The sequence below is a fragment of the Plecotus auritus genome, assembly GCF_963455305.1.
Source record: "Plecotus auritus genome assembly, chromosome: 4".
In the NCBI taxonomy this organism is placed as follows: Eukaryota; Metazoa; Chordata; class Mammalia; order Chiroptera; family Vespertilionidae; genus Plecotus; species Plecotus auritus.
Window position 1 is genome coordinate 20,853,739 of NC_137775.1, and position 22,236 is coordinate 20,875,974.

At 41.0% G+C, this 22,236-nt stretch overlaps 1 protein-coding gene across 1 annotated transcript in view; it reads right to left on the reverse strand.

The window, feature by feature from the left end:
* The window catches only part of ARHGAP18 (Rho GTPase activating protein 18), a 170,842-nt gene extending 166,190 nt beyond the window's left edge, over positions 1-4,652 (reverse strand). The window contains exon 1 of the mRNA XM_080664730.1: positions 4,150-4,652. Coding sequence (XP_080520856.1) covers positions 4,150-4,193 — 44 coding nt within the window. The 5' untranslated portion in view covers positions 4,194-4,652. The remainder of the gene's footprint in view (positions 1-4,149) is intronic.
* Between the last annotated feature and the right edge of the window lie 17,584 nt (positions 4,653-22,236).

Consider the following 22,236-nt stretch of genomic DNA (forward strand, 5'->3'; position numbering starts at 1 on the left):
TCTGTTTTTGCTACACTACATCGGTCTCTAGAATAAACCAAGCAACTAGGAACATGTATACAGACTTCAATTCCATTCTCATCCCAGATCAAACATATCTTCAGAGAGGAATTCCCTGCGTACCCCACAGAAAGTCACACTCTCTATTATTGGCAGCACTTACAACCACCCTTATATTATCTTATTGTCTCTTTCCCCATGTGGACCACCACCCTCTCCCACCACACTGTAATTAATATAAGCCCCTTCAGACCAGGAACTTTATCTATCTTGTTCAAAAATCTACCTTTTTTTATTTATTGTCATTGATTTTAGAAAGAGGTAGGGGGGGGGAGAGAGAGAGAGAGAGAGAGAGAGAGAGAGAGAAACATCGATTGGCTGCCTCCGCACGCAACCTGACTGGGAATTGAACTCAACCCTTTCTGGTGTATGGGATGACTCTCCAACCAACTGAGCCATACAAGCCAGGGCCAAGCAGCTATAGTTAAATATCACAACAGAGCTCATCATATACATCTCTGAACGCATAATAATCTGGCCACTCGGTGTATATCCTATATAATAAAAGACTAATATGCAAATTGTCCCCTCAACCAGGAGTTCGACCAGCAGGCAGGCCGGCCAACCACCCATGTCCCCTTCCCCTGGCCAGGCTGGCTGGACTCCACCCATGCACGAATTCATGCACCAGTGTGTGAATACATACACACACTGAGTGGCCGATTATTATGCGTTCAGAGATCATAATAATCTGGCCACTCAGTGTAGATGCTCAATAAACATTTGGTAAGGAAGGCGGGGGCAGCTATCAACTGGAAAGGTTTTACCTGAACATTGCTTTCAAGTTTAGTTTACAATGTGCTTGAGGAAGTTACTAAGATTGTGCACTTTCTTTCTCAGCATGCCACGACATTACCATTGCCAGTTTGTGTGATATACTGAAGTAGGAGCAGGACATGGGGATTTGGTTAGGGGTGTTCTTTTGCATGCTTCTATGGGGGACTTCTTAGAATTGAAGGTCTCCAGGAGATTCATCAGGTTAACTCCGCAATGACTTAAGAGTGATGTAACCAAGACATTCAAATACCATAATACAAGAAACTTAAAGATGCAGGAGGAAGAAGTGGAAAATAGACAGTGATTTGTTCCAAGAAATGCAGATATTCAGATTCCAACTTTTTTGAAAAGAAGTCATCATGACCTACCTTTATTCTTCCCATTCCACAGAAAACAATGTCACAGAGAAACAATACCAGCCTTATCTTCATTATCCTCAAACCTTCGTATGTATCTGTGTTCCCAAGATAACTTCGTAGCATTGACAATTTGAATGTGGCTGGCTGGGCTAAAAGCTAACTATGCCCTTGAAGAAGACACGGAATCCCTGGAATTTTGTAGATGAATATATCAACCCTGGAACTAGTTTGATATTTCTGGCTTTTTGCCTAGACTCCAGTTAAAATTTGAGTATTTCTAGTTCTGTGCAGGTACAATTATCCTTTCCCCAAGTTGCTAAAACCAAAGCTGGAAATCACCCTAAGAAATGGAAAATTCATTTATTAAATCAAAAGCAATCAGTGTCGAGAACTTACACTTCCATGCTATAGAAAGATAATTGATTAGTTTCTTTTAGACTGCTACAAAAAATCTTAAGTGGGGGCAGCTGAGAAAGTTCTATATTTTATTAATATTAAAACATTTCTGACCATGTGGCTCCTCTCTTGAAAATACTTAGGCTGTATCTTAGTCTAGGTTTTGAGAATGAACAAACGTGACCAAACCCTAACTACTAGTTAAGTCTATCTCAAAGATAATGGTAGAAATAAAAAAATCAGACGTAAGTTCTTCCTTAATGAAGGAAAAAACATACATAATAGGACTTATGTTCTGATACTCTTATTGTTAAAGGAAAAATAAAATCCACTGTATTTCAAGCATTTGTTTCACAGTCAAAGCCACTTTAAGGGAATTTGTAAAATTCCACTTTTTTCCTATCTGATATGGAAGAGACATCAATGGTGGGTAGTGAGACTGGTGGGCAGGTTAGGGACAGACACAGAGGGTGGGACGGCCCCACCACCATTCTCACCTCTTAAAAAGGGAAACGTAATAACTTGCACTGAAATAGTTTTACTTTTCATCGCATGTCATACCTGGATGCGAGGGGAGGGAAGGTGAAGAACTTCTACCCATCCTCAATATCCCGATGTGGGAATAATTTTTTCCCTGTTTTCTTCTTCCAGCTGATTGCTAAGGCACTGTTCTAGGTGATTGCTGATTGCAGTTCCCAGCAGTAGAACAGAATTTGAGTCGAACAGAACAGGAAAGATCACCACTGATTCGGTGGCAGGAAGCACCTCCCAGCAACCATTCCACAGAGAGAACACCAAGAACAAGTAGAGAGAGGTTTTGGAAGTCGGGGTTTCTCAGCAAAATTGTGGGTCATTGGGAGCTTCTGAAAAGGATGCTTCTTATGTTAATTGCACGGAAGGACACCTGGGCTGGGATTGGCTGACCTCCAGCCAGTAGAACAGGTAAAGGTCAGAAGCCAGACTATTAACATCCCAGTACTCGGGCAGCTTTTGTCTTGCCACAGGACAGCTGAGAGCTCAGAACTTGGGGTGCTGCAAATGCATAAAGTTGAGGTATTTACATCAGAAAAGGGAGGAAGGAATGGATTTCTCCTAGTCCCCAGGCTAGTAAGAAGACTTTAAAGAACTTGGTCCCTACTATAGAAGAAAGCCCGTTGGACTGGATCCCTACAGAATAAACTAAAAATAGAAAGTTCTACCTCCACACAAGCTAGATCCATTACCCTTTCTCACTAAAGGCTGTTCACTTGGTCATAGTTAAATGGGCCCGCAAGAGAATGTATCACAAACACTAAATTATGTTTAAAAGAAAGCTTTAAACGCGATAATCTGTCCAGAAATTCCAACTTTCCCCCCCTGTCAAATATTTACCACTCAACATCAAATATCTTCTTGTCTCCCCGCCCCTCCCTTCTCACTGCCTGATTGGTAATCCTGTTGTTTTCCTTTTGGTAAGAAAGTTCTGTACTGTCTTAGAGAAATAACACCTGGCTACAGTTTTAAACTCATTGTTACTAGTAAGTTTATGTTTAGATTAAGCAGGAAATAAAATCTAATATCAGATTAAAAAGAAAACATTTTCCAGCCCCATTTTATTACAATTGCTACATGTTAACCTACTATTGTTTATTAATTCAGGATTGACTTGGAAAAGTCATCCTTTCAAAACTTCCAGCCAAATTAATAGTAATGAAAACTGTAGCTTTTATTTCATGGCATTCTGGATAGTTTTTTCTTGGTAGTGCAGAGTTAAATCCATTTATTGGCAAGGTCTTGGTGTATGTTCCCACAGCATTCTCTCTCTCACTTTTTTTTTCTTTTACCTGAAGAGCCATCTGAAGATGTTGACTCCAGAGTTGCCATCAAAAATGTCAATTTGCAACCACAAAGTGACATTTTGAATGTTTCTTTACTTTTGAACTGATGCCTCTGGGGAAAAAGCCATCCTGCTCAACACCTGAAGAATACGAGGGGTGCTAATTTTTTACTTTTCTTTAAATTTGTGGGCTCCTATTTATTTCAAGAGTAAACCCTGAACACTTGCTTTTTATAAGTAACCGGATAACTGTAGCATGATTATTTCCTTTCCAGTCAGCTTAAGTTCAATGCTGACCAAAGTTGATGCAGAATTTTAATATTTTCAATTTTTCTCTGTTGGCTATAATTAAAATCGTACTCATCCTGAAAAGGCTACCAGTTATGATTTCCGTTTGCCTGTATGTCAGGAAGTACCTTTTCCCAGATTATAACAAGAATCTTTTTGTTGTTGTTAAGTACTTTTAACTTGATCTTGCAAATAGAGACCTACATTTTACCAAGCAGGTCCAGAACAGGGTCAAGAATAACAGGGGTAAGAAATTAACACTAATGATTATTGTCAACCTCAACCTGAAAGGATTTTGTAAATCATACAAAAAGTCCCTTTTCTCAGGCTTCCTTAAGAACAAACTTGTAACGTCAGAACAAGGCTAAGAGCGAAAAGACCTTTCTCATCTGCGGATTCCAGAGCTAATAAACGCATCGGAAAGAGAAGAGCGTGCAGAGGTGCCCTCCGTACCTGAGGTGGAAGCAGTGCACCAGCTTCGTGACCACTGTCACCATCCTTCCCAGGGCAAGAGCCGGCAGTGCCAGGGTGACGAGACGCGAAGGAGGAAAGATGATCGGAGCCGCTGCAAGAATCTTCCCAGGGCACTTTCTTCCGAGTCACACCTCCTCTCTCTGGCTCAGAAGTTGCATTCACTCTCCCGTCACAGGGTTAACCACAAGCCTGTCATTTCTGCTCGATCATCCAGCAGCTGATAGAAGCGCCGGGCTCCAGCGTGGGCACCAAGGGCTGCATCCGGGGCGCAGCAGGCAAAGTGCCGGGGGCTGGCGGACTCCCGGGAAGCCCGCGGTGGCCGCTGCAGCTGAGGATGGATGCGAAAGCCGCCGCAGCTTATTGGGCAGAGATCAGCTTTCCAGGAACGGGATCTTCAGCTGCGGCTGAAGCCGAAGCTCCCCCAAGCCTAGCAGACGCCAAAGCTTGCTGTGAGCTCAGAAAGCGGCCCCAGCAACTGAGCATGCTCGGCTTCCCCGGCTCCACAAGGGCCTTTCTCTGGGACGTGACCTCTCTAGCTGATCTGAGAAAAGGAGAATGAGAAGTGGGCAGAGTGTGCGCTTTAGTGGAGGTACTTTCTTGAACAAGATCACCTTGTCCCCATCTAGCCCTGGGGGGTCGGGGGTGAGGGATAAGAGGAAGAAGAAGAAGAAGAAAGAAAAAAAGAACAAGAAAGAAAAATATATAGACAGGAAAAGGACACATGGCACTGCACTTGGCAAACATTTTGATTGATAGGTTTACAGGGATGTTTGGAAGCTAATAGTAGTGCTTAGTCTTTAACTCTCTCCCTGCACAACTAAGTTGCCTCTGGGGTCAAGTATGTGGTGTAGACAGTGAAAGGCTTTTAATCCTAACAAATCACTGTCGCTCAAGAAATTGGTATGGAATTGCCTATATTTGAAAGTCGCGATGGGTCACAAATTAATTGATCTCTACACAAGTGACATCTGCCTATAGACAATGACTTTCTTAAGTCTTGTATCAAGTAATTGTGCAATTTTTGAAAATTAAATGTTAACAACCTATATTATAACATACATTTTGAAAGGTAAATCTTTCAGATGGCAAGCTCGGTGGAGGCAGAGAATGTCGCTTATTCATAATTGTGAACCCACAGCCTTTCTCCGGGCCTGCTAAGTGGCAAGTGCTCCATAGACGCTTGTGGAGTGAAGTGTGGGTCTGACAGATAAGCTGTAAATCACTCACAGGGAGGCGGGAGTTCTTGAATTTGATATGGACCTAAACCCTGACCCTTGAGCTTCTCAGCTTTGCACTTGGGTCTGGCCAAGTATTTGGAAATAGAAATACATTAAATTTTTGTCATGTAAGTGTCTAATGCATAAGCAAAATTGGCTTTTAAATATGATTTTTATGTTTCTGTTGTTGCAGTGTATGTGTCTCCTTTTCTTTAAAAAAATATTTTTTAAAGGAAGGGAGAGGGAGAGAGAGATAGAAACATCAGTGATGAGAGAGAATCATTGATCAACTGCCTCCTGCACCCCTCCTCCCCCTCCCCCCCCCCCACCCCTTACCTGCCTGGGGATGGAGCCTGCAACCCCGGAATGTGACGGGGAATGGAACTGTGACCTCCTGGTTCATAGATCAACGCTCAACCACTGAGCCACACCAGCTGAGCTCCCCTTTTCTTTTCTTTCCAGCCCTCTAAGATGTTTTTTGCCAAGTTGGGCCAAATCCAGAGCATGTTTTCTCTGCTATTGAAGCCAGGGACATGGACTTCATGGTTTGCAGATAACAAAATTATTACATTTTGAAAATGTCTAGCCAGTCATTTCTGCCAAGTCTGTGGAAGGTGAATCCACGTGGCTGAAATGAACCTACAGCCTGAGAGAAGGGCCTGTGAGAATCTATAAAAACATGGGCGAGCGGGGAGTCAGGTGTTTCTGGAATCCTTAGTATGTGCCACCTGGCCCATTGATCCAACCCATTAGCCAAAAAAGCTCTTTCTCTCCCTCTTCTCCCCCTTCCTCCATCCTCTGACTACCTTGTACTTTCCCTTTAAGACTCAGGTGCTGCCTGAGTGCCTCCAGAGTCCAGCCACCCTCCTGGCTCTCTCCACTGTGCTGTCTCCAGTGCACAGTTTTATCACCACATTTTTTGGATTGTCTTTAGCTAAATCATGCCCCACCTACCACCAGCCATGAATTCCTTAAGGTTAGAGACAATGCTGGCTGCTTGCATCTATATCATTTTATCCCTCTGCACAATGACTGGCTTTCCTGTGTTTTCAGATTAGATTGAGGCACAGGAGGCAATCCTTCTAATTGTGATGGCCAGTGAGAAAACTGGAGGAGTTAACCTAGGGACATTTCTAAAAGAAAGTGATTCCAGAAGGAAAATTAATTTTTTAATGTAACCAAATCAAAGATTTCATAACTTGAAAGGAAGATGCAGATCTGCTTGTGCCAGTTTGATACATACAGATGACTAGGGTGGAGCTGTTGATGCTATTTAATCTCTGCTTCTCTGTCCTGAATAGAAATAGAAGCAGAATGGAGGCCTATCTGCCCTTGTCATGGGCCATTTGGGCCACTCATTCTATTTTATAGCAGAGATTTCTTACACCATCTTCCTCATTCAGCTCCTACTTTTTTTTTTTTTCCTGTTCTTTATAGTATTGCATTGAATCTGGTTCTCAAAGTTTACCCATCATCAAAGCCAAGATTTTTCTCAATTTGATGACAAAATTACAGCTATCTTTTCTCTGGCACCTTATTCACTGTCAGGCACAGCTAAATTCTTTTTTTTTTTTTAATCACATTTAATCACCACAAGAAGTATCTTTTATAGCATTCATCACAATTTTACATTTTGAATTTACATTATATGATAACTTGTTCACAAACAAAAATAGGTAATGAACAAGGACACGAAATATTATCTCTGATGATGACACCAAGGCTTTGCGAGCCCAAGATAATATAGCTAATAGGCGGAGTCAGCAATAAAGTCCATGCTGCAAAATTCATCAGTGCTTAACCAATCCAAATTATACCTCATTCCTCAGGCGTACCTACCCCAAGGAAAGATGGCTGGTTAAAGCTGGAGGTGGTGGCCAATTACAAGTCAGCCTCATGCCAAAGCCTGGGCTTCAACTGCTTCGCCGTCCCCCTCCTCCTCTATAGCAGTCTTTCCTCTTTCTTGTTCCCTGACATGGCACCTTCCTGATTCCTTTCTTATGTGCATGGTTTTTAGTTAAGGTTTGTAGCCTTCCATTTATTTATTCCGTTGTCACTGCTTTGGTTATCAATTCTTGTGGTTGTTGCATTAGCTGTCCCACTAGCCACCTATTTTAATCTCTTACCCACAATTCTTTCTCCATCCTGTCCCTAAAATTTATAAATTTCCTTTACCATTACAGTGAACATTGTTGGTTGCCTTGGCAGAGTTCTCTCAACAAGTTCTCTCTTTCTCCTAACAAGTCCCCCATTATGATTATTTCTCCACTTACCCCCAAATAGTCCAATCGCCCAAGGAGAAGTTGTCTGGTCGGATTAGCTTAATGGTAATGCCACACCCCTACCATTCATTGGTTAAGGAAAGGGTATGTGACCCAATTTTAGCTTACAAAGAGGACAGGCAAGTTGGCAACAGGCTTCAGGAAGGTTTTTTTCTCATAAGAAAAGATTGAAAATCTACTGATGTCTCATTTTTAATCAAGTAAGCATGTAGCCCCTACTGCTACTGGAAACATCTTTTCAGCTTGAAATGATCAGCTTTGCAAAGAAGCCAGCTTTTTTGTGTGTGTGATCAATTTTTAATTAGCATTTTCCTTTATTAAAAATATAAGAAGAGAGAAAAGAAAATAGTTTTGCATTAAATATTAATATAACTTTTAACTCCTGGCTATGATTACATCATAAATATCAGCCAAACTCCTTATAGCAACAAATATAGAGCATTTCTTCCAAACAAGTTCACATAATTAGAAAAATGTTTTTCAGATGAAATAGAATTATCTTGTTTACTCTGCTGTGTTTACATGTCTTTCATAAAGAGGTGTTTGGCAGTAAATCTAGCTGTTGTTCAATGAGCATACCAAAATATTTCTTTGGAGTCTGAAGTTCTGCAAAGAGGGAAACATCCACACCAATTTTGCCTCTGAAAAGATATTATTACTGCTTTTTTGTTGTTGTTGATCTAGAGAAAAAAGATTGGAGAAAAATTGAATTTTATCAAAAGCAAGTTATGAATTCACTTCCACAGAATCTTATCCTATAGATTTAATAAAATATACAAAATAATGGGTTAGGGAAGGTGGGGGGTGAGGGGATAAGAGATCAACCAAAGGCTTGTATGCATGCATATGAGCAAAACCAATTGACACAGAGAGTGGGGGTGGTGAGGGATTGTGCTTGGGGAAGAGGGTGGCAGGGGAGAGGTCAATGGGGGAAAAAGGAGACTCATGTAATACTTTGAAGAATAAAGAATAAAAAACATTAATGGGTTAGGACAAAGAAACTACCTACATGCCTCAAAGTATTTTGGAATAAAGAAATTGATAATTATTTACCAACTGGCAATCCTGGGTGAGCTCCCCTTGGGTAGAAATTCAAATGAAAGACTTAAACATTGTAAACTGTGTTTGTCACAGGAAGCTCTACAGATTCAAAACTCAAAACAAGCTGGCCCCACATCTGATTGGTAAGTGTTATTAGCTACTGTCCATTCAACAGCTTAGTTTGGTTGGGTTTCATTACCAAGATAAATTTCGGGGTGTTCACACCTTATAGAGAGTCTATTTTAACTCTATTGGTAAAAAACAAAATAAAAAATAAAGGAAAATATTTTAACAGTTGAATTGTTTTGTGTATAACAGCTTTTGAGCTTGTACTTGAAGGTCAAGTGCATTCCAGTTGATACCAAGGGATTAGTCTACTGGTTCAGAACCAGTCTCTGCAGTCAGGCTGCTCAGATTTAAATCCTGAGTTAGGCCACTATTCATAACTAAGTGATTTGAAACAGATTACCTTCATTCTTTGGGCCTCAGTTTCCTTAATGATAAAATGGGACAATAATAGTATCTACCTCAGTTGTTGAGAGCAGTGTATGAGTAAACACACAGTGTTTAGAACAGTTCTTGACACATAGGAAGTAGTCAGTAATTATAAGCTCTGATTACTAGTATCAGGTCAGAGACTTGTTAACACAACATGAAACTGATAAACAATGAGAAGGACATGGTTTGGCTCTTTGGCTGGGGCCATTCACACTGCAGGGGTATGGGGAAAGAATATACCATTGATGTGTTTTTTGTTTTTTTAATATATTTTATTGATTTTTTACAGAGAGGCAGGGAGAAGGATAGAGAGTTAGAAACATCGATGAGAGAAAAACATTGATCAGCTGCCTCCTGCACACCTCCTGCTGGGGATGTGCCGGCAACCAAGGTACATGCCCTTGACCGGAATCGAACCTGGGACCTTTCAGTCTGCAGGCCGACGCTCTATCCACTGAGCCAAACCAGTGAGGGCACCATTGATGTGTTTTCATTTTGATAAATGAAGAGCAGAGATGGAAAACCTAGGTCCTCATAAAATATAATTAAACTGATCTATCTACCCAAATGCCTACCTCTTGGCATGTGAGCCAATAAAATCTGTTTAAAGTCACTTTAAATTAGGTTTTCCTTGTAGTCAAAAGCCTGCTGTCTGAGGTAAGTTTTTTTTTTCCACTTTCTTATTTGGAAATCTAAAATGATTAAGATTTAACTAAATTTCATAGGACAACCTTTGAGAACTTTCCCTATTTCCCCCTTGTTTTTCTACCTTTGTCTTCATTATATTCTGTTATGCACTTTACATTCTGGCCATAACAGGCCACTTGCTCTAATCATGTCATTGGCTATCCCACTGTCCAGTCTGTCTTTGTCCTTTACTTCTACCAAAAGCCAACTCTTCCTTCAGGGTCCAGTTTAAAAAATACTTTCTCTGAAATGGGTTTCCAGAATGAATGTTTCTATCTATATTTTAGACATGTCGCTTGTCTGTGTATAAGTTTGAGTTCTCCAAGAAACAGAGCCAAGATGGGATTAAATGTGCAACAACTTCATTAGAGAAAATATCTCTAAAAAAAAAAAAAAAAAAAATGGGGAGGGAGCCAAAAGAGGCTGCATGAGCCATCAGGCTATGCCACTAACCTCCCCCCTGGAGAGCCAGCTAAGAAGTGTGAAGGAGAGAGAAGGAAGGAAGGAAACTGGATGCAGTGGAGTGTTTTTTTGTTTGTTTTGTTTTGTTTTGTTTTGTTTTCCTAACCCTCATTTGAGGATATTTTTCCATTGATTTTTAGAGAGAGTGGAAAGGAGGGCGAGAGACAGATAGAGAGAAACATTGATGTGAGAGAGACACACCGATTGGGTGCCCCAACCAGGGTGGAGCCTGCAACCCAGGTATGTGCCCTTGATCAGAATCAAAGCCAGGATCCTTCAGTCTGTAGGCCGATGCTCTATTCACTGACCTAAGCCAGCTAGGGTGAATGCAGTACAGTTCTAAGAAAAGTTCAACGGGATCTCAAGCCAAAGTCTTCCATCTGAGGAGGGTAGCTTCTCCCAGAAATGGCCTGCCTTAGTAGCGCTGCCACTCTCAGTAGTTGGCTGGGAGCAGCCCTTAGGAAGTGTGGCTTCAGCATAAAAGCTGTGAAAATGGTCAAAGCCAAGAGCTGGGGCCTGGGTCTGTTACACTCGCGGTGGCTGCTGGAGAATGGGAGGGCTTTCTCATGGCTGCCATGCTCCTTATAAATCACTCATTAGCCTTGCCCTAAATTCTATTTGTGATATACATGGTTTCTTCCTTCCTGGATTAGAAACTCCTGAAGGGCAGGAATTGGGCTCATCTCTGTGTCCCACTGTAGGATCCAAGCAGAGTGTTGCCACGTTACTGAATTGAATTCGGGAATGAACTGCCTCCACCTTCTGTATTAGTAACTTTTTACAAAAGTAATAGAGATAATGCCCCTCTAAAATCCATGAGTACTTGCTTCCAGAAGATGTAAAATACTATTTCATGATTGATATTTTAAAAAAAGAAAGAATTCAACCTCACTCACCTGGCTACTACACTCTGTGTCTGCACTCAGAAGGTCCATTCTGAAACCTCAGTGTCCATGAGGCAGTGAAGTTGAGCACTGACCGACTGATTAATAACCTATTTCTCACAAACTTAATCCCCAAGGTCAATGGATTATTGAAGTTTGGGGTTAAATTTATAATTCACTCATTTATTAACTAGGAAAATAACTTTCTCTGGCATGATACACTCTGCACTATTTCTTCAACATTTATTTTTAGGGGATAAGAGAATGGATCTTTCAGGTGTATTGTTATTGCTTAGATAAAAAGAAGTTAACAGTGATTCCCCAAGGGAGAAAAGACAATTACAAAAATCTGTGATTATTTAAGGTTTACCATGCATTATTAGGCAAAGAAGAAACACTTGTAAATATAGGTATTTTGGCATATAATGAAAACACATATAGTGTTCTATGTATCATTGTTAACTTAGGGCCAATCAATTTATTTATGGTTAAGATAAAAAATAGTGTGCTTATAAGTCAGGGTCCAGTAAGGAGACAGAAACCCCACAGTCATGAACCCACCCTTGAAGGCATGCCAGTGAATTTACTGACACGAAGCTGGCCGGAGTGACTGCAGAACACACGGAGAAGCTGCTGCTTGGGGATGGGAAGATGCCACTAAACTCTCACATAGAGAGCCAGCTAAGATGACCTGCAAACTGCCTGGGAGACACTGCTATACCTGCCATTGGAAAGCCTAGTGGGGCACTTTTGAATCTCATCGCAAAGACTTCTACTCACTACTGAAGGTGAGTGAGTTCCCCTGGAGGTCCTGCATGCTAGCCCAGCATTGCAGGGGCAAGAAGGCTGCAATGCACACGGGAAAAGCCATCCCTACCACCTGCAGTGTCCCTCCAGCGCCCTCTACTGACAAAGTGTACTTTAGCACGGTGCCAGCTGGCAGACAAATGTTTCACTCTCGCAAGCAGGCAATGAAAGATGGATTTGGAGCTGAGGCAATACATTGATGACTGGCTGCCACAGTGCCTTTGTAAAAATTACTACCCCGTATTGAAATTATATTTTCACTCATTTGTCTCTTCCACTAGTGGCTGATATGTGTTTCAAAGGTAAAAATAATCTTTGTATTTGATGTGAAGCGTAGTGCCGGCACATATTATGTTTTAACAAGCATCCATCAAAATATTGTCCTGCATATATAAACATGGCATCCTGTGCTAAAAGGCTCAGTTGGTCTGACAAACTCTAGATGTGCCCAAATTTAGTGGACAGGAAGGAAAACCATTATTTTCATTACTTGCACAAAGAAGGAGAGTTTCAATAGTGGTGATTGACACACTGCACATCTGTAGAGTCACTTTGTTCTAAAAATGGGATTTTTGTAGTCCCTTGGAATTTTGACTTGGGTTTACTGACTGCAAATACTTGAATCACTGTGGCGGTAATCCTCTCTTCCTTTTAGGGGTAGATCATTCTACTCAGAAATTTATTGAAAAATGAGGAACGCAATCTACTGGTAAGCTAAATGATGTTCACTTCACATGGCTTTTAGTAAAATGAAAAAAAAATAAAACTATTCAAATATATAACAAAGTTATTGTGCTTAAGTTCACATCAGCAAGATCTATTTGTTGTGACATTCTGATTAAAGGACTGAATTTCATCTTATGCTGAGATTTTATCTGCACTGAATGAGTCTGGGAGTTTAATAGAGAGATGAATTTACGTAGTCAATGTCAAGTTTTGATCAATGCCTAAGGTAGAATAGGAACAAAGTATACTTAAGGTGTAAGCATAGTAACTACCACAGTGAGACCCAAAAATACAGTGGCTCATAAAAGATAAAAATCTATTTATTTCTCAAGTTACAGGCATAAGGTAGCCTCTGCTCCATAGAGTCTTCCAGGGACTCTGGTACCTTTTCTCTCATTGCTTGGCCATTCCTTATGGTGTCTGCTTGTCCCCATGATAGAAGATGGCTCACTAACAAAATTCACTCCACACTCTGCTTTAACATTGGCTTTTGGATCAGGGGAAGAAACAGCAACTTTATTCGTTAGTCTGTCCAAAGGACCATCTTTTGTTAATCATCTGTCCAAAGTGAGTGTCTTTATCCAATTCAATGATAAAACAAGCACATCTTTACTTTCCCAGGGTGGTTACCTTTTAAAATTTGAACAAAGACACTCTATGCTCATTGCCTTGAGCAGCACCTCTCCATTGGAGCCCACATAAAAGAGGAGACAGAGAAAATAGAGAATAAGTAATTCTCTTTGAAGGAAATGATGTGCCCTTGACCAGAATCAAACCCAGGACCCTTTGGTCTGCAGGTCAACACTCTCACCACTGAACCAAACCAGTCCAGGCACAAGATAAAACTTTTAGACTGAATGTTTACTGTTTGCTGACATCAGTCACCATTCTCTACAGGATTTTAACAGGACCCAGTGCCTTATAACGTAACTAGGGGCCCAGTGCACGTTCGTGCACCTTGAAAGGAACTATGGGCCATGGGGCTTTGGTGGGCACAGGGGCGGGTCTCGGCCCATCCTCCATGCCCCTGCTGGGCCCCTCCCGTCAGGGCCCTTGGTCTTCTGTCTGCTGGCAGCCCCACTCGCACCACCACCACTGCCACACACTGACAGCATGGAGCGATTGGGGTCAGCACCAGGAGAGCAGGTGCTAGCGGGGCCAGCGCCATCAGTGAGTGCGAGCAGCAGCTGCTGCCCTGATCACCCCTCAGGAGCAGGGGGTGATGGAGAAGCCCTGAGGGGCGATCAGGTCGGCAGACGCCGCTCGCACCCACTGATGGTGCTGAGCAATTGGGGCCATCGCCAGGCACCGGCAGCAGATAAGAGTGCCCGGTGGGACCACGGCGCGCAGGAGCAAAGAACTTTCAGTAAATACCAGAGGCTCACCCCAATGGCAGCAACTGGCGCTGCGCCTTGGTATGGCACCCCACCCACTATCCCACCGCGGCCGATGCCCGCCATGTTCCGTGCTCTGTGGACTGCTGCCATCACCCTCCATGTTTCACACACGCCCCCTGGTGGTCAGCGCACGTCATAGCAACCGGTTGTTTGGTTGTTCTGCTGTTCGGTTTATTTGCATATTAGGGTTTTATATATAAATATTCAAAATGCCCATGATACAATTCAAATTTTAAAAAGTACCAAAAAAATCTGAATAATACAACCCTGAGTTGACCAGATGTTGGAATTATTAAAGACTACCAACTAGGAATAAAGAAAGACTGGAAGAGTGATTTCTGTAACAATGTGGATGAATCTCAATTGTACATGGGTACATTCTGTGTGATTTTATTTATAGGGCAGTCTAGAAGAGACAAAACTATAGAGATGCTAAACACATCAGTGGTCACCATTGGTTAGGAGTATGGAAAATCACTGACTACAAAAGAGGAGCACAATGAAGGTTTTTGAGAAATGGAACTATTCTGTATATTGATGGTGGCTTGACTATATGATTCCATGCATTTATCAAAACTCAGAACTGTACAGCGAACAGTGAATTTGTTATGTGAGTTTATCTTCCCAGGACTTTGTGTATGGTAATCATCTGTGATCTGATTTGAGGTATGCCAGGATTATAACTAGTCTAGAACCAACATTTATGTTAATTTATTGGTATGTAGTTCCCACAGATGGCATTTCAAACCTTAAACTTATGTGTTCAGGTTTGTGATTATAAATTTACAAGAAATTATTATTTTTCAACTAGAGCCTTGGCTGAGACCAAAAGTTTTCCTTGACACCTATGTGTGTTCAGGACAGACAATGTTTAGTCTACCCTTGCCCATATGTGTATATAATTTCTATCTCCTTATCTTTCTGTAGGCCTAATTCCCTAAATGCTATTTCAGCATGGATTTATACTCCATTGGCCTCTAAGCCTCTATTTTATTAAGAGTCACATACCCCTCTAAGAAAGCTGAAGCATCAACCCACACTCATTTTGTGTTCAGTTACCTTCATATTTTTGTTCTCTGGAGATTTCTCTCACTTTTTTTGTGAGTCTAGTTGTATATGCTAAAATGATGTTTGCTGCATTTTATTCATCACAGCCCTATTTTCAGAAAAACATTTTTAGATGATTTTAAAATACATTAATTTGCCCACATCTTTACAAACTCTTCAAGATGCTTTGATATTAATTTTAAAGGTATTTTAATAGCTTCATGACCAATAAATGACTCATATGAAAAGACTAACAGGCTAGTATTAGGTTAATAAACAATGTAGTGATCTAGAATTTTTACAACAAATACCTTTTAAAAAAGTGGATACAGCAAATGATTAGGATGGGATAATTGTGTGAAAAACTTGAATTCCTCTCAGGCAAAATATTTTATTAAGAGGTTCTAGTTCTAGCAAGAAAATTGGCAAAGAAATGTAAAGGTCTAGTGTACAAATTAATGGTCCTGAATGCTTGCTGTTCAGTTCTTAGAGACATAAAAATGATTTAGCTCAATGTTGGCAGGGATGCAAGGAAATGAGTAAATGCTTTTGTGGTTGATGGTATTATAAATGGGTGTCATTTTCTAAAGAGTAAGAAGGCAATATGTAACAAGATCTTAAAAATGTATTTACATCATTTGACAAAAGAATGGTACTTCTAATTATATAGCTTTCTTCTATGTTCATTCTTTCACTTCTTTCTTTTTTGTTATTATTGTTGTTCATTGACCAACAGTGTTTGAGCCAATTATATGCCAAGTATTATGATTATTGTGTGAATAAAAAATAATCTAGACAGGAGTCTCTCTTTAGAAATCATAGGCTTAGTTATCTAACAGGTTTCCTCTCCTATGTTGATATCCCACCCTGCCCCCAAAAAAGATGCAGTATCTACAAAGATGCTAAAAACTTGATAACTTACAAAAGCAAAAAATCTTTTTTCACATAAGCTCCTCTAACATCATACAAAGGAATACAATAATATGACATGAAAAATGAATATGTGGAATTCTATTTCTTCCATAAAGGCGTAAGGCAGTCAAAATGAACTTTTAGTCATAAACATCTAAAGAGTTGAAAACTATAGGGGAAGACTTTTTTAAATATTGGAGAACTGCCAGCACAGAAATAAATTCTTAAGTGATAAAATTAATGTTAGATTACACAAGGGTGGGCAAAAGTAGGTTTACAGTTGTGAGTATGCAAAATATAGTTAATAAAACTATTGTAATAATCATATCCTGCGTGACTTTCTCCATTTGAACTAATGTAAGCCTATTCTTGCCCACCCCTATACATCTATTATAAATATTATATGTTCAACTATTTAAAAGAAAGTAGGATCATGATGAGAGAAATTAAAAGTGTAAGAAAAACTGAATGTAATTCCTAGATATAGAAAACATAATATTTGGCCCTAGCAGGGTACTTGGTTAGAGCGTTGTCCCCATATGCCAAGATTTCAAGTTTTAAAATGTTTTTAAAAATTTCTCTAATGTGAGTGAAATGAGATAATTATTTTAAAAGGCATTGCGTAGCTGAAATGTAAATAAAGCATTGGGTAGTCATGATAAATAGAATACTACAGCATAAGAAAATAACAACCTATGTTTTTTCGCTCTGTTTTGAAAGGCAAAATGACCCCAAAACTGGAGTGAACTATGGTCCTATGTCTAGAATTTACCTGCGTCTAAGCAGGGAATTCTAGAGATGAAGTTTTTAAGTATCTTTCACTCTCCTTCCCTGACATTACAAATGACATTAGTGTCATTTGTAATGTCAGGGAAGGAGAGTGAATTTCACAAAGGCACCAGTGGCACATTCCCTTCAGGCCCTTGAAAACTATGACCTAGAATGTAACTTGCAAACAAAGCATAAAAATACTGACTTGAGGTGACTCCGAGTTTCCAGTAATTAAGAGAAGTCCCATCCTAATATATAAAAAGCCAGGGGCCATCACGACCGAAACAACCGGACAGACGACCAAACACAGGCTGTGTGGGGCGACCAGGCCGGCAGGGTGGTTAGTGAGGGACGACCAAATGACTGAACAGCAGGCTGCGTGGACCTCAGGATTGGGCCTAAACCAGCAGTCAGACATCCCCTGAGGGGTCCCGCATTGGAGAGGGTGCAGGCTGGGCTGAGGGCCCCCCCCATGCATGAATTTCGTGCACCGGGCCTCTAGTTTAAAAAATAACAAACCGGTATAGGACGTCTTTTGCACATTTTATTGGTGTTACCTTTTTAAGTGTGAATCCATTGGGTTGTATGTAATATTAATTATTATTGTTGTTGTTATTATTATTGTTATTATCACTGAAACCACCCTTTTGAAGTGAGCACTGAGACCAATGCTTTCCAAACTCTCCCTTGTCAGCTGTTTGAATCTGCAGTGGAGATACAACAGGTAGGAAAGGAAGCATAATGAGTCATTTCAGACAGATATCCATGAGTTCCTACTAAAATATATTACTGGTAGCTGTTTCAAGAAGCATATATCTCCTTTCATAAATATTTTCCAGATGTGCTCCTCTTGGTTGTAATCTAAAAATATGTCCGTTTCCAAAAAGTGTGCATGGGGTAACATCTTAACTAAAAAATGATATACTACTACCAATTATTGAAAGCCTAAAATGTAAAACAGGCTACATACATGGTCTGTAACTATGACAACATCCCTACAAAGTTGATATTATGGCCCTCCTTGCAGCAGAAAACAAATACTTAATCCATTCTGCATCTTGAATCTTATTACATTCTCTTCCCCCATCTAACAAACTTGTTCATTCTGCAACTTTGTCCTTGTTTCTCAATCAGCTTCATCTCCCCTGACTCAGAACTTTGGCACACCTTTGTATTTTGGTGTCATGATTTGTTTTGACTTACTCATAGATTCTCCTCATAGTTACCTGCCCTTCCCCCCACCCATGGTTCAGGCTAGCCCTTTGTTGCATTTTGCTAACCACAAGCGCCATATGTTTATTCAATAAACTGGAGGACCAGTCTAACAACTGTATAAGAAGCAGTCAAACCACTCCTCCATTCCATGCAGTTGGACAACTGACTCACCCACCTGGGGAAGTCTGGGGGCTTGTTCTCTGGAGAGAACATTTCTGGGCTGGGAGACACCCAGGCACCGCTGAGAAGCAGGGTAACATAAAATGGCAGTCACTGTTTCCTTCAGAGTTTGGGGAAAGTAGAGTAACTTCCTTGGACATAGAATTTCTTTCTTTAGAAAAAACACCTCTATTTTCTTATCTGACGTTATGTCAGGGAGACTTGATGGAGCTTATTGGTCAAATAGTGGGATGGAGAGTGGAGAGGTAAATTTTACATCAGGAATAATGAAAATAGGTATCTATCAGGCAATGGACAGTTTATTTGATGATTCATCAACTTATTTAATCTTCATGACAACTGTAGGAAGTCGTTTTATTGAACCCATTTTATAGCTGAAGAAACCAAGACTCAGAGAACTAATAATTTGCCCCAAATCTCTCAGCAGGAAATGGCAGACAGACTGCTGCATCATAACAGAAAAAGCATGGTTTCTGGTATATCAGAGACCCAGGTAATCAAGCTCTTATCACTCTGCAAGAGCTACACTTGTCAGCAAGTCTGTCCCCAAACACTTGGTGTGACTGCTTAGCGTACCTCTGGGGAAAGCAGCCTGATGAAGTCTTAAGGATAAAGTCATGGCCGGGTCATGCCATAGGAACAGGATTTCCAACCATCGTCTTCTTGGACTTGGGCAAGAAAGGCTTCTGCCCTGGGGCTTGCCCTCCCTAAGGCCTCGCATATCACAAAATTCATATGCACTTCAGTCACTTTTGATCCATGCAGCACTCCGTGCTGACATGTCAGAACCCGTAATCCTAAGCATGTGCTTTGGGGAGTAACACTTTTCACCCTCGGGGAAACACTTTACATCTCTTTTCCTATATCTTCTCTACACATGCTGGCCACCACAGAATGTCATCATGGTTTGTGGGTTGTCACTGACACTGCTTCTGAGTGCAGGGAGGATTCTGAATGTGTACTCGTAAGCACTTAGGAAACAGAAAAGGCAAATTAACCCATTTGTTAAATCCTTCCTCTCAGATAAGGTTATTGCATTTGCCTCTTACGTAATGAAGTGGTATTAAGCATCCATGCTCTTGCTTTCCTAGTCTACATTCATTGTTGCACATGGTACCTCAGGAACATTTTGCAGTATAAAGCAGTTTATATTACTCTTACATTTGTTTGGGTATATAAATACATCTACACTAGAGGCCCAGTACACGAAATTCATGCACGGAGGAGAGGGATGTCCCTCAGCCAAGCCTGCACCCTCTCCAATCTGGGACCCCTCGAGGGATGTCCGACTGCCCGTTTAAGCCTGATCCCAGTGGGATCGGGCCTAAACGGGCAGTCGGACATCCCTCTCACAATCCAGGACTGCTGGCTCCCAACTGCTCGCCTGCCTGCCTTCCTGATTGCCCCTAACCGCTTCTGCCTGCCAGCCTGATCACCCCCTAACCCAGCCATGGGCAAACTATGGCCCGCGGGCCAGATCCGGCTGTTCTATCCGGTTCTCTTGATCTCCCCTCCGCTCCTTTACTTTGAATTTATATTAGTTCACACAAACACTCCATCCATGCTTTTGTTCCGGCCCTCTGGTCCAGTTTAAGAACCCATTGTGGCCCTCGAGTCAAAAAGTTTGCCCACCCCTGCCCTAACCCCTCCCCTGCCAGCCTGTTTGCCCCTAACTGCCCTCCCCTGTAGGCCTGGTCACCCCTAACTGCCCTCCCCTGCAGGCTTGGTCCCTCCCAACTGCCCTCCCTTGCTGGCCATCTTGTGGTGGCCATCTTGTGTCCACATGGGGGCAGGATCTTTGACCACATGGGGGCAGCCATCTTGTGTGTTGGAGTGATGGTCAATCTGCATATTAGTCTTTTATTAGATAGGATAGAGGCCTGGTGCACGGGTGGGGACCAGCTGGTTTGCCCTGAAGGGTGTCCCAGATCAAGGTGGGGGTTCCCTTGGGGCATGAGGCAGCCTGGGCGAGGGGCCTGTGGTGGTTTGCAGGCCGGCCATGCCCCCTGGCAACCCAAGTGGAGGCCCTGGTATCTGGGGTTTATTTATCTTCTACAATTGAAACTTTGTAGCCTGGAGCGGAGCCAAGCCTTCTGCTTGCTCTGTGGCAGCAGCCATTTTTGGGGGATTTATTTATCTTCTATAATTGAAACTTTGTAGCCTTAAGTGGAGGCCTGGGCCGGCCAGGGTGTGCAGAAAGCTTGGTTTCCTCCATCACCGGGGGCAACCATAGCCTCCTGCTCTTTCCAGCTCCGTGGCTGCCGCCATTTCTGTTTGGATTTATGTATCTTCTATCATTGAAACTTTGTAGCCTTGAGTGGAGGCCTAGGCTGGCAAGGGCAGGCGGAAAGCTTGGCTTCTTCCATTGCCAGGGAAACCCAAGCCTCCCTCCTGCTCTCTGTGGCCGTAGCCATCTTGGTTGGGTTTATTTGCATATTTGCTCCTGATTGGCTGGTGGGTGTGGCTTGCGGGTGTAGCGGAGTGATGGTTAATTTGCATATTAGTCTTTCATTATATAAGCTATACATAAATATAGATATAACATGAGTAAAGCATAATCTAAATTTTTTAAAAGATGACTAGGTGGATATTAAATGCTAAAATTGCAAATAATTTTGTTTTTGTGAAAGTATTTAATAAAATTGTATTAATTCTCCCCAAAATAAATAATTTTAGATTCATTTATATAATTTACTTTAAAATTTGTATGAATCATTATAATTTTGTTTTGTATTTTTATGTATCTTTGAATATTTTAAAACATAACATTTTCGAAAGCATATAAACAATTTTAATTTAGATTTTTAATGAAAACACAGTCAAACTGAATTCACTTTAAACATAATTGCATTTTATTTCTTTTTAAAAAATATACTTTTATTGATTTCAAAGAGAAAGGGAGAGAGAGAGAAATGCCAATGATGAGAGAGAATTATTGATCGGCTGCCTCCTGCACGCCCAGCACTGGGGATTAAGCCCTGTAACCAGAAATCGAACCGTGATCTCCTGGTTCATAGGTTGATGTTCAACCACTGAGCACGCAGGTTGGGCACATTTTATTTCTTAATCTTTTAGATTAGTGAGAATGCATTCATGTTGAGATCATACTAGAAATAGAATATGCAAAAGTAGAGTTCAAGAGGAAAACCTGAGAAGCATAAAGAAATAGAAAATGTTCAAAGGCAGGTTGCTTAAGTTTTTAAGAACTGAAAACAATAAAAGTGGGATTTATATTGAATGTGACCCACATAAAATTTGCAAACAGGACATTATAAATTCTTTATTAAATACAGATTTATTTACTGATTAAAACAATGAAAATGAACTAATGTAATTTTTTAAAATATGTTTTATTGATTTTTTACAGAGAGGAAGGGAAAAGGGTAGGAGTTAGAAACATCGATGAGAGAGAAACATCGATCAGCTGCCTCCTGCACACTCCCTACTGGGTATGTGCCCGCAACCAAGGTATATGCCCTTGTCCAGAATCAAACCTGGGACCCTTTAGTCCGCAGGCCGACGCTCTCTCCACTGAGCCAAACCAGTTAGGGCTAATGTTATTTTTATTAGATCCACAACTTGAACAAATCAAATGAAATCCCAGGAATTTTATATAAATGGAGATTTAAGAAATTTTTGTAAGAGATGGTGAAAATCACTTTATAAATTAAAGACATTTATAAGATAAAATGAAATATTTCATAAATTTCTCTTTAATAATGTTTAAATTTTGTAAAATTTTTAATTCCCACATATACATGTTGCAAATTGTATTAACAATTTCATTTGCTATTCTTCACCTGATCAGTTTCTCCAAATTTAAATTTATTAAAAATAGTCTAAGAGCCCTAGCCGGTTTGGCTCAGTGGATAGAGCGTCGGCCTGCAGACTGAAGGGTCCCGGGTTCGATTCAGGTCAAGGGCATGTACCTTGGTTGCGG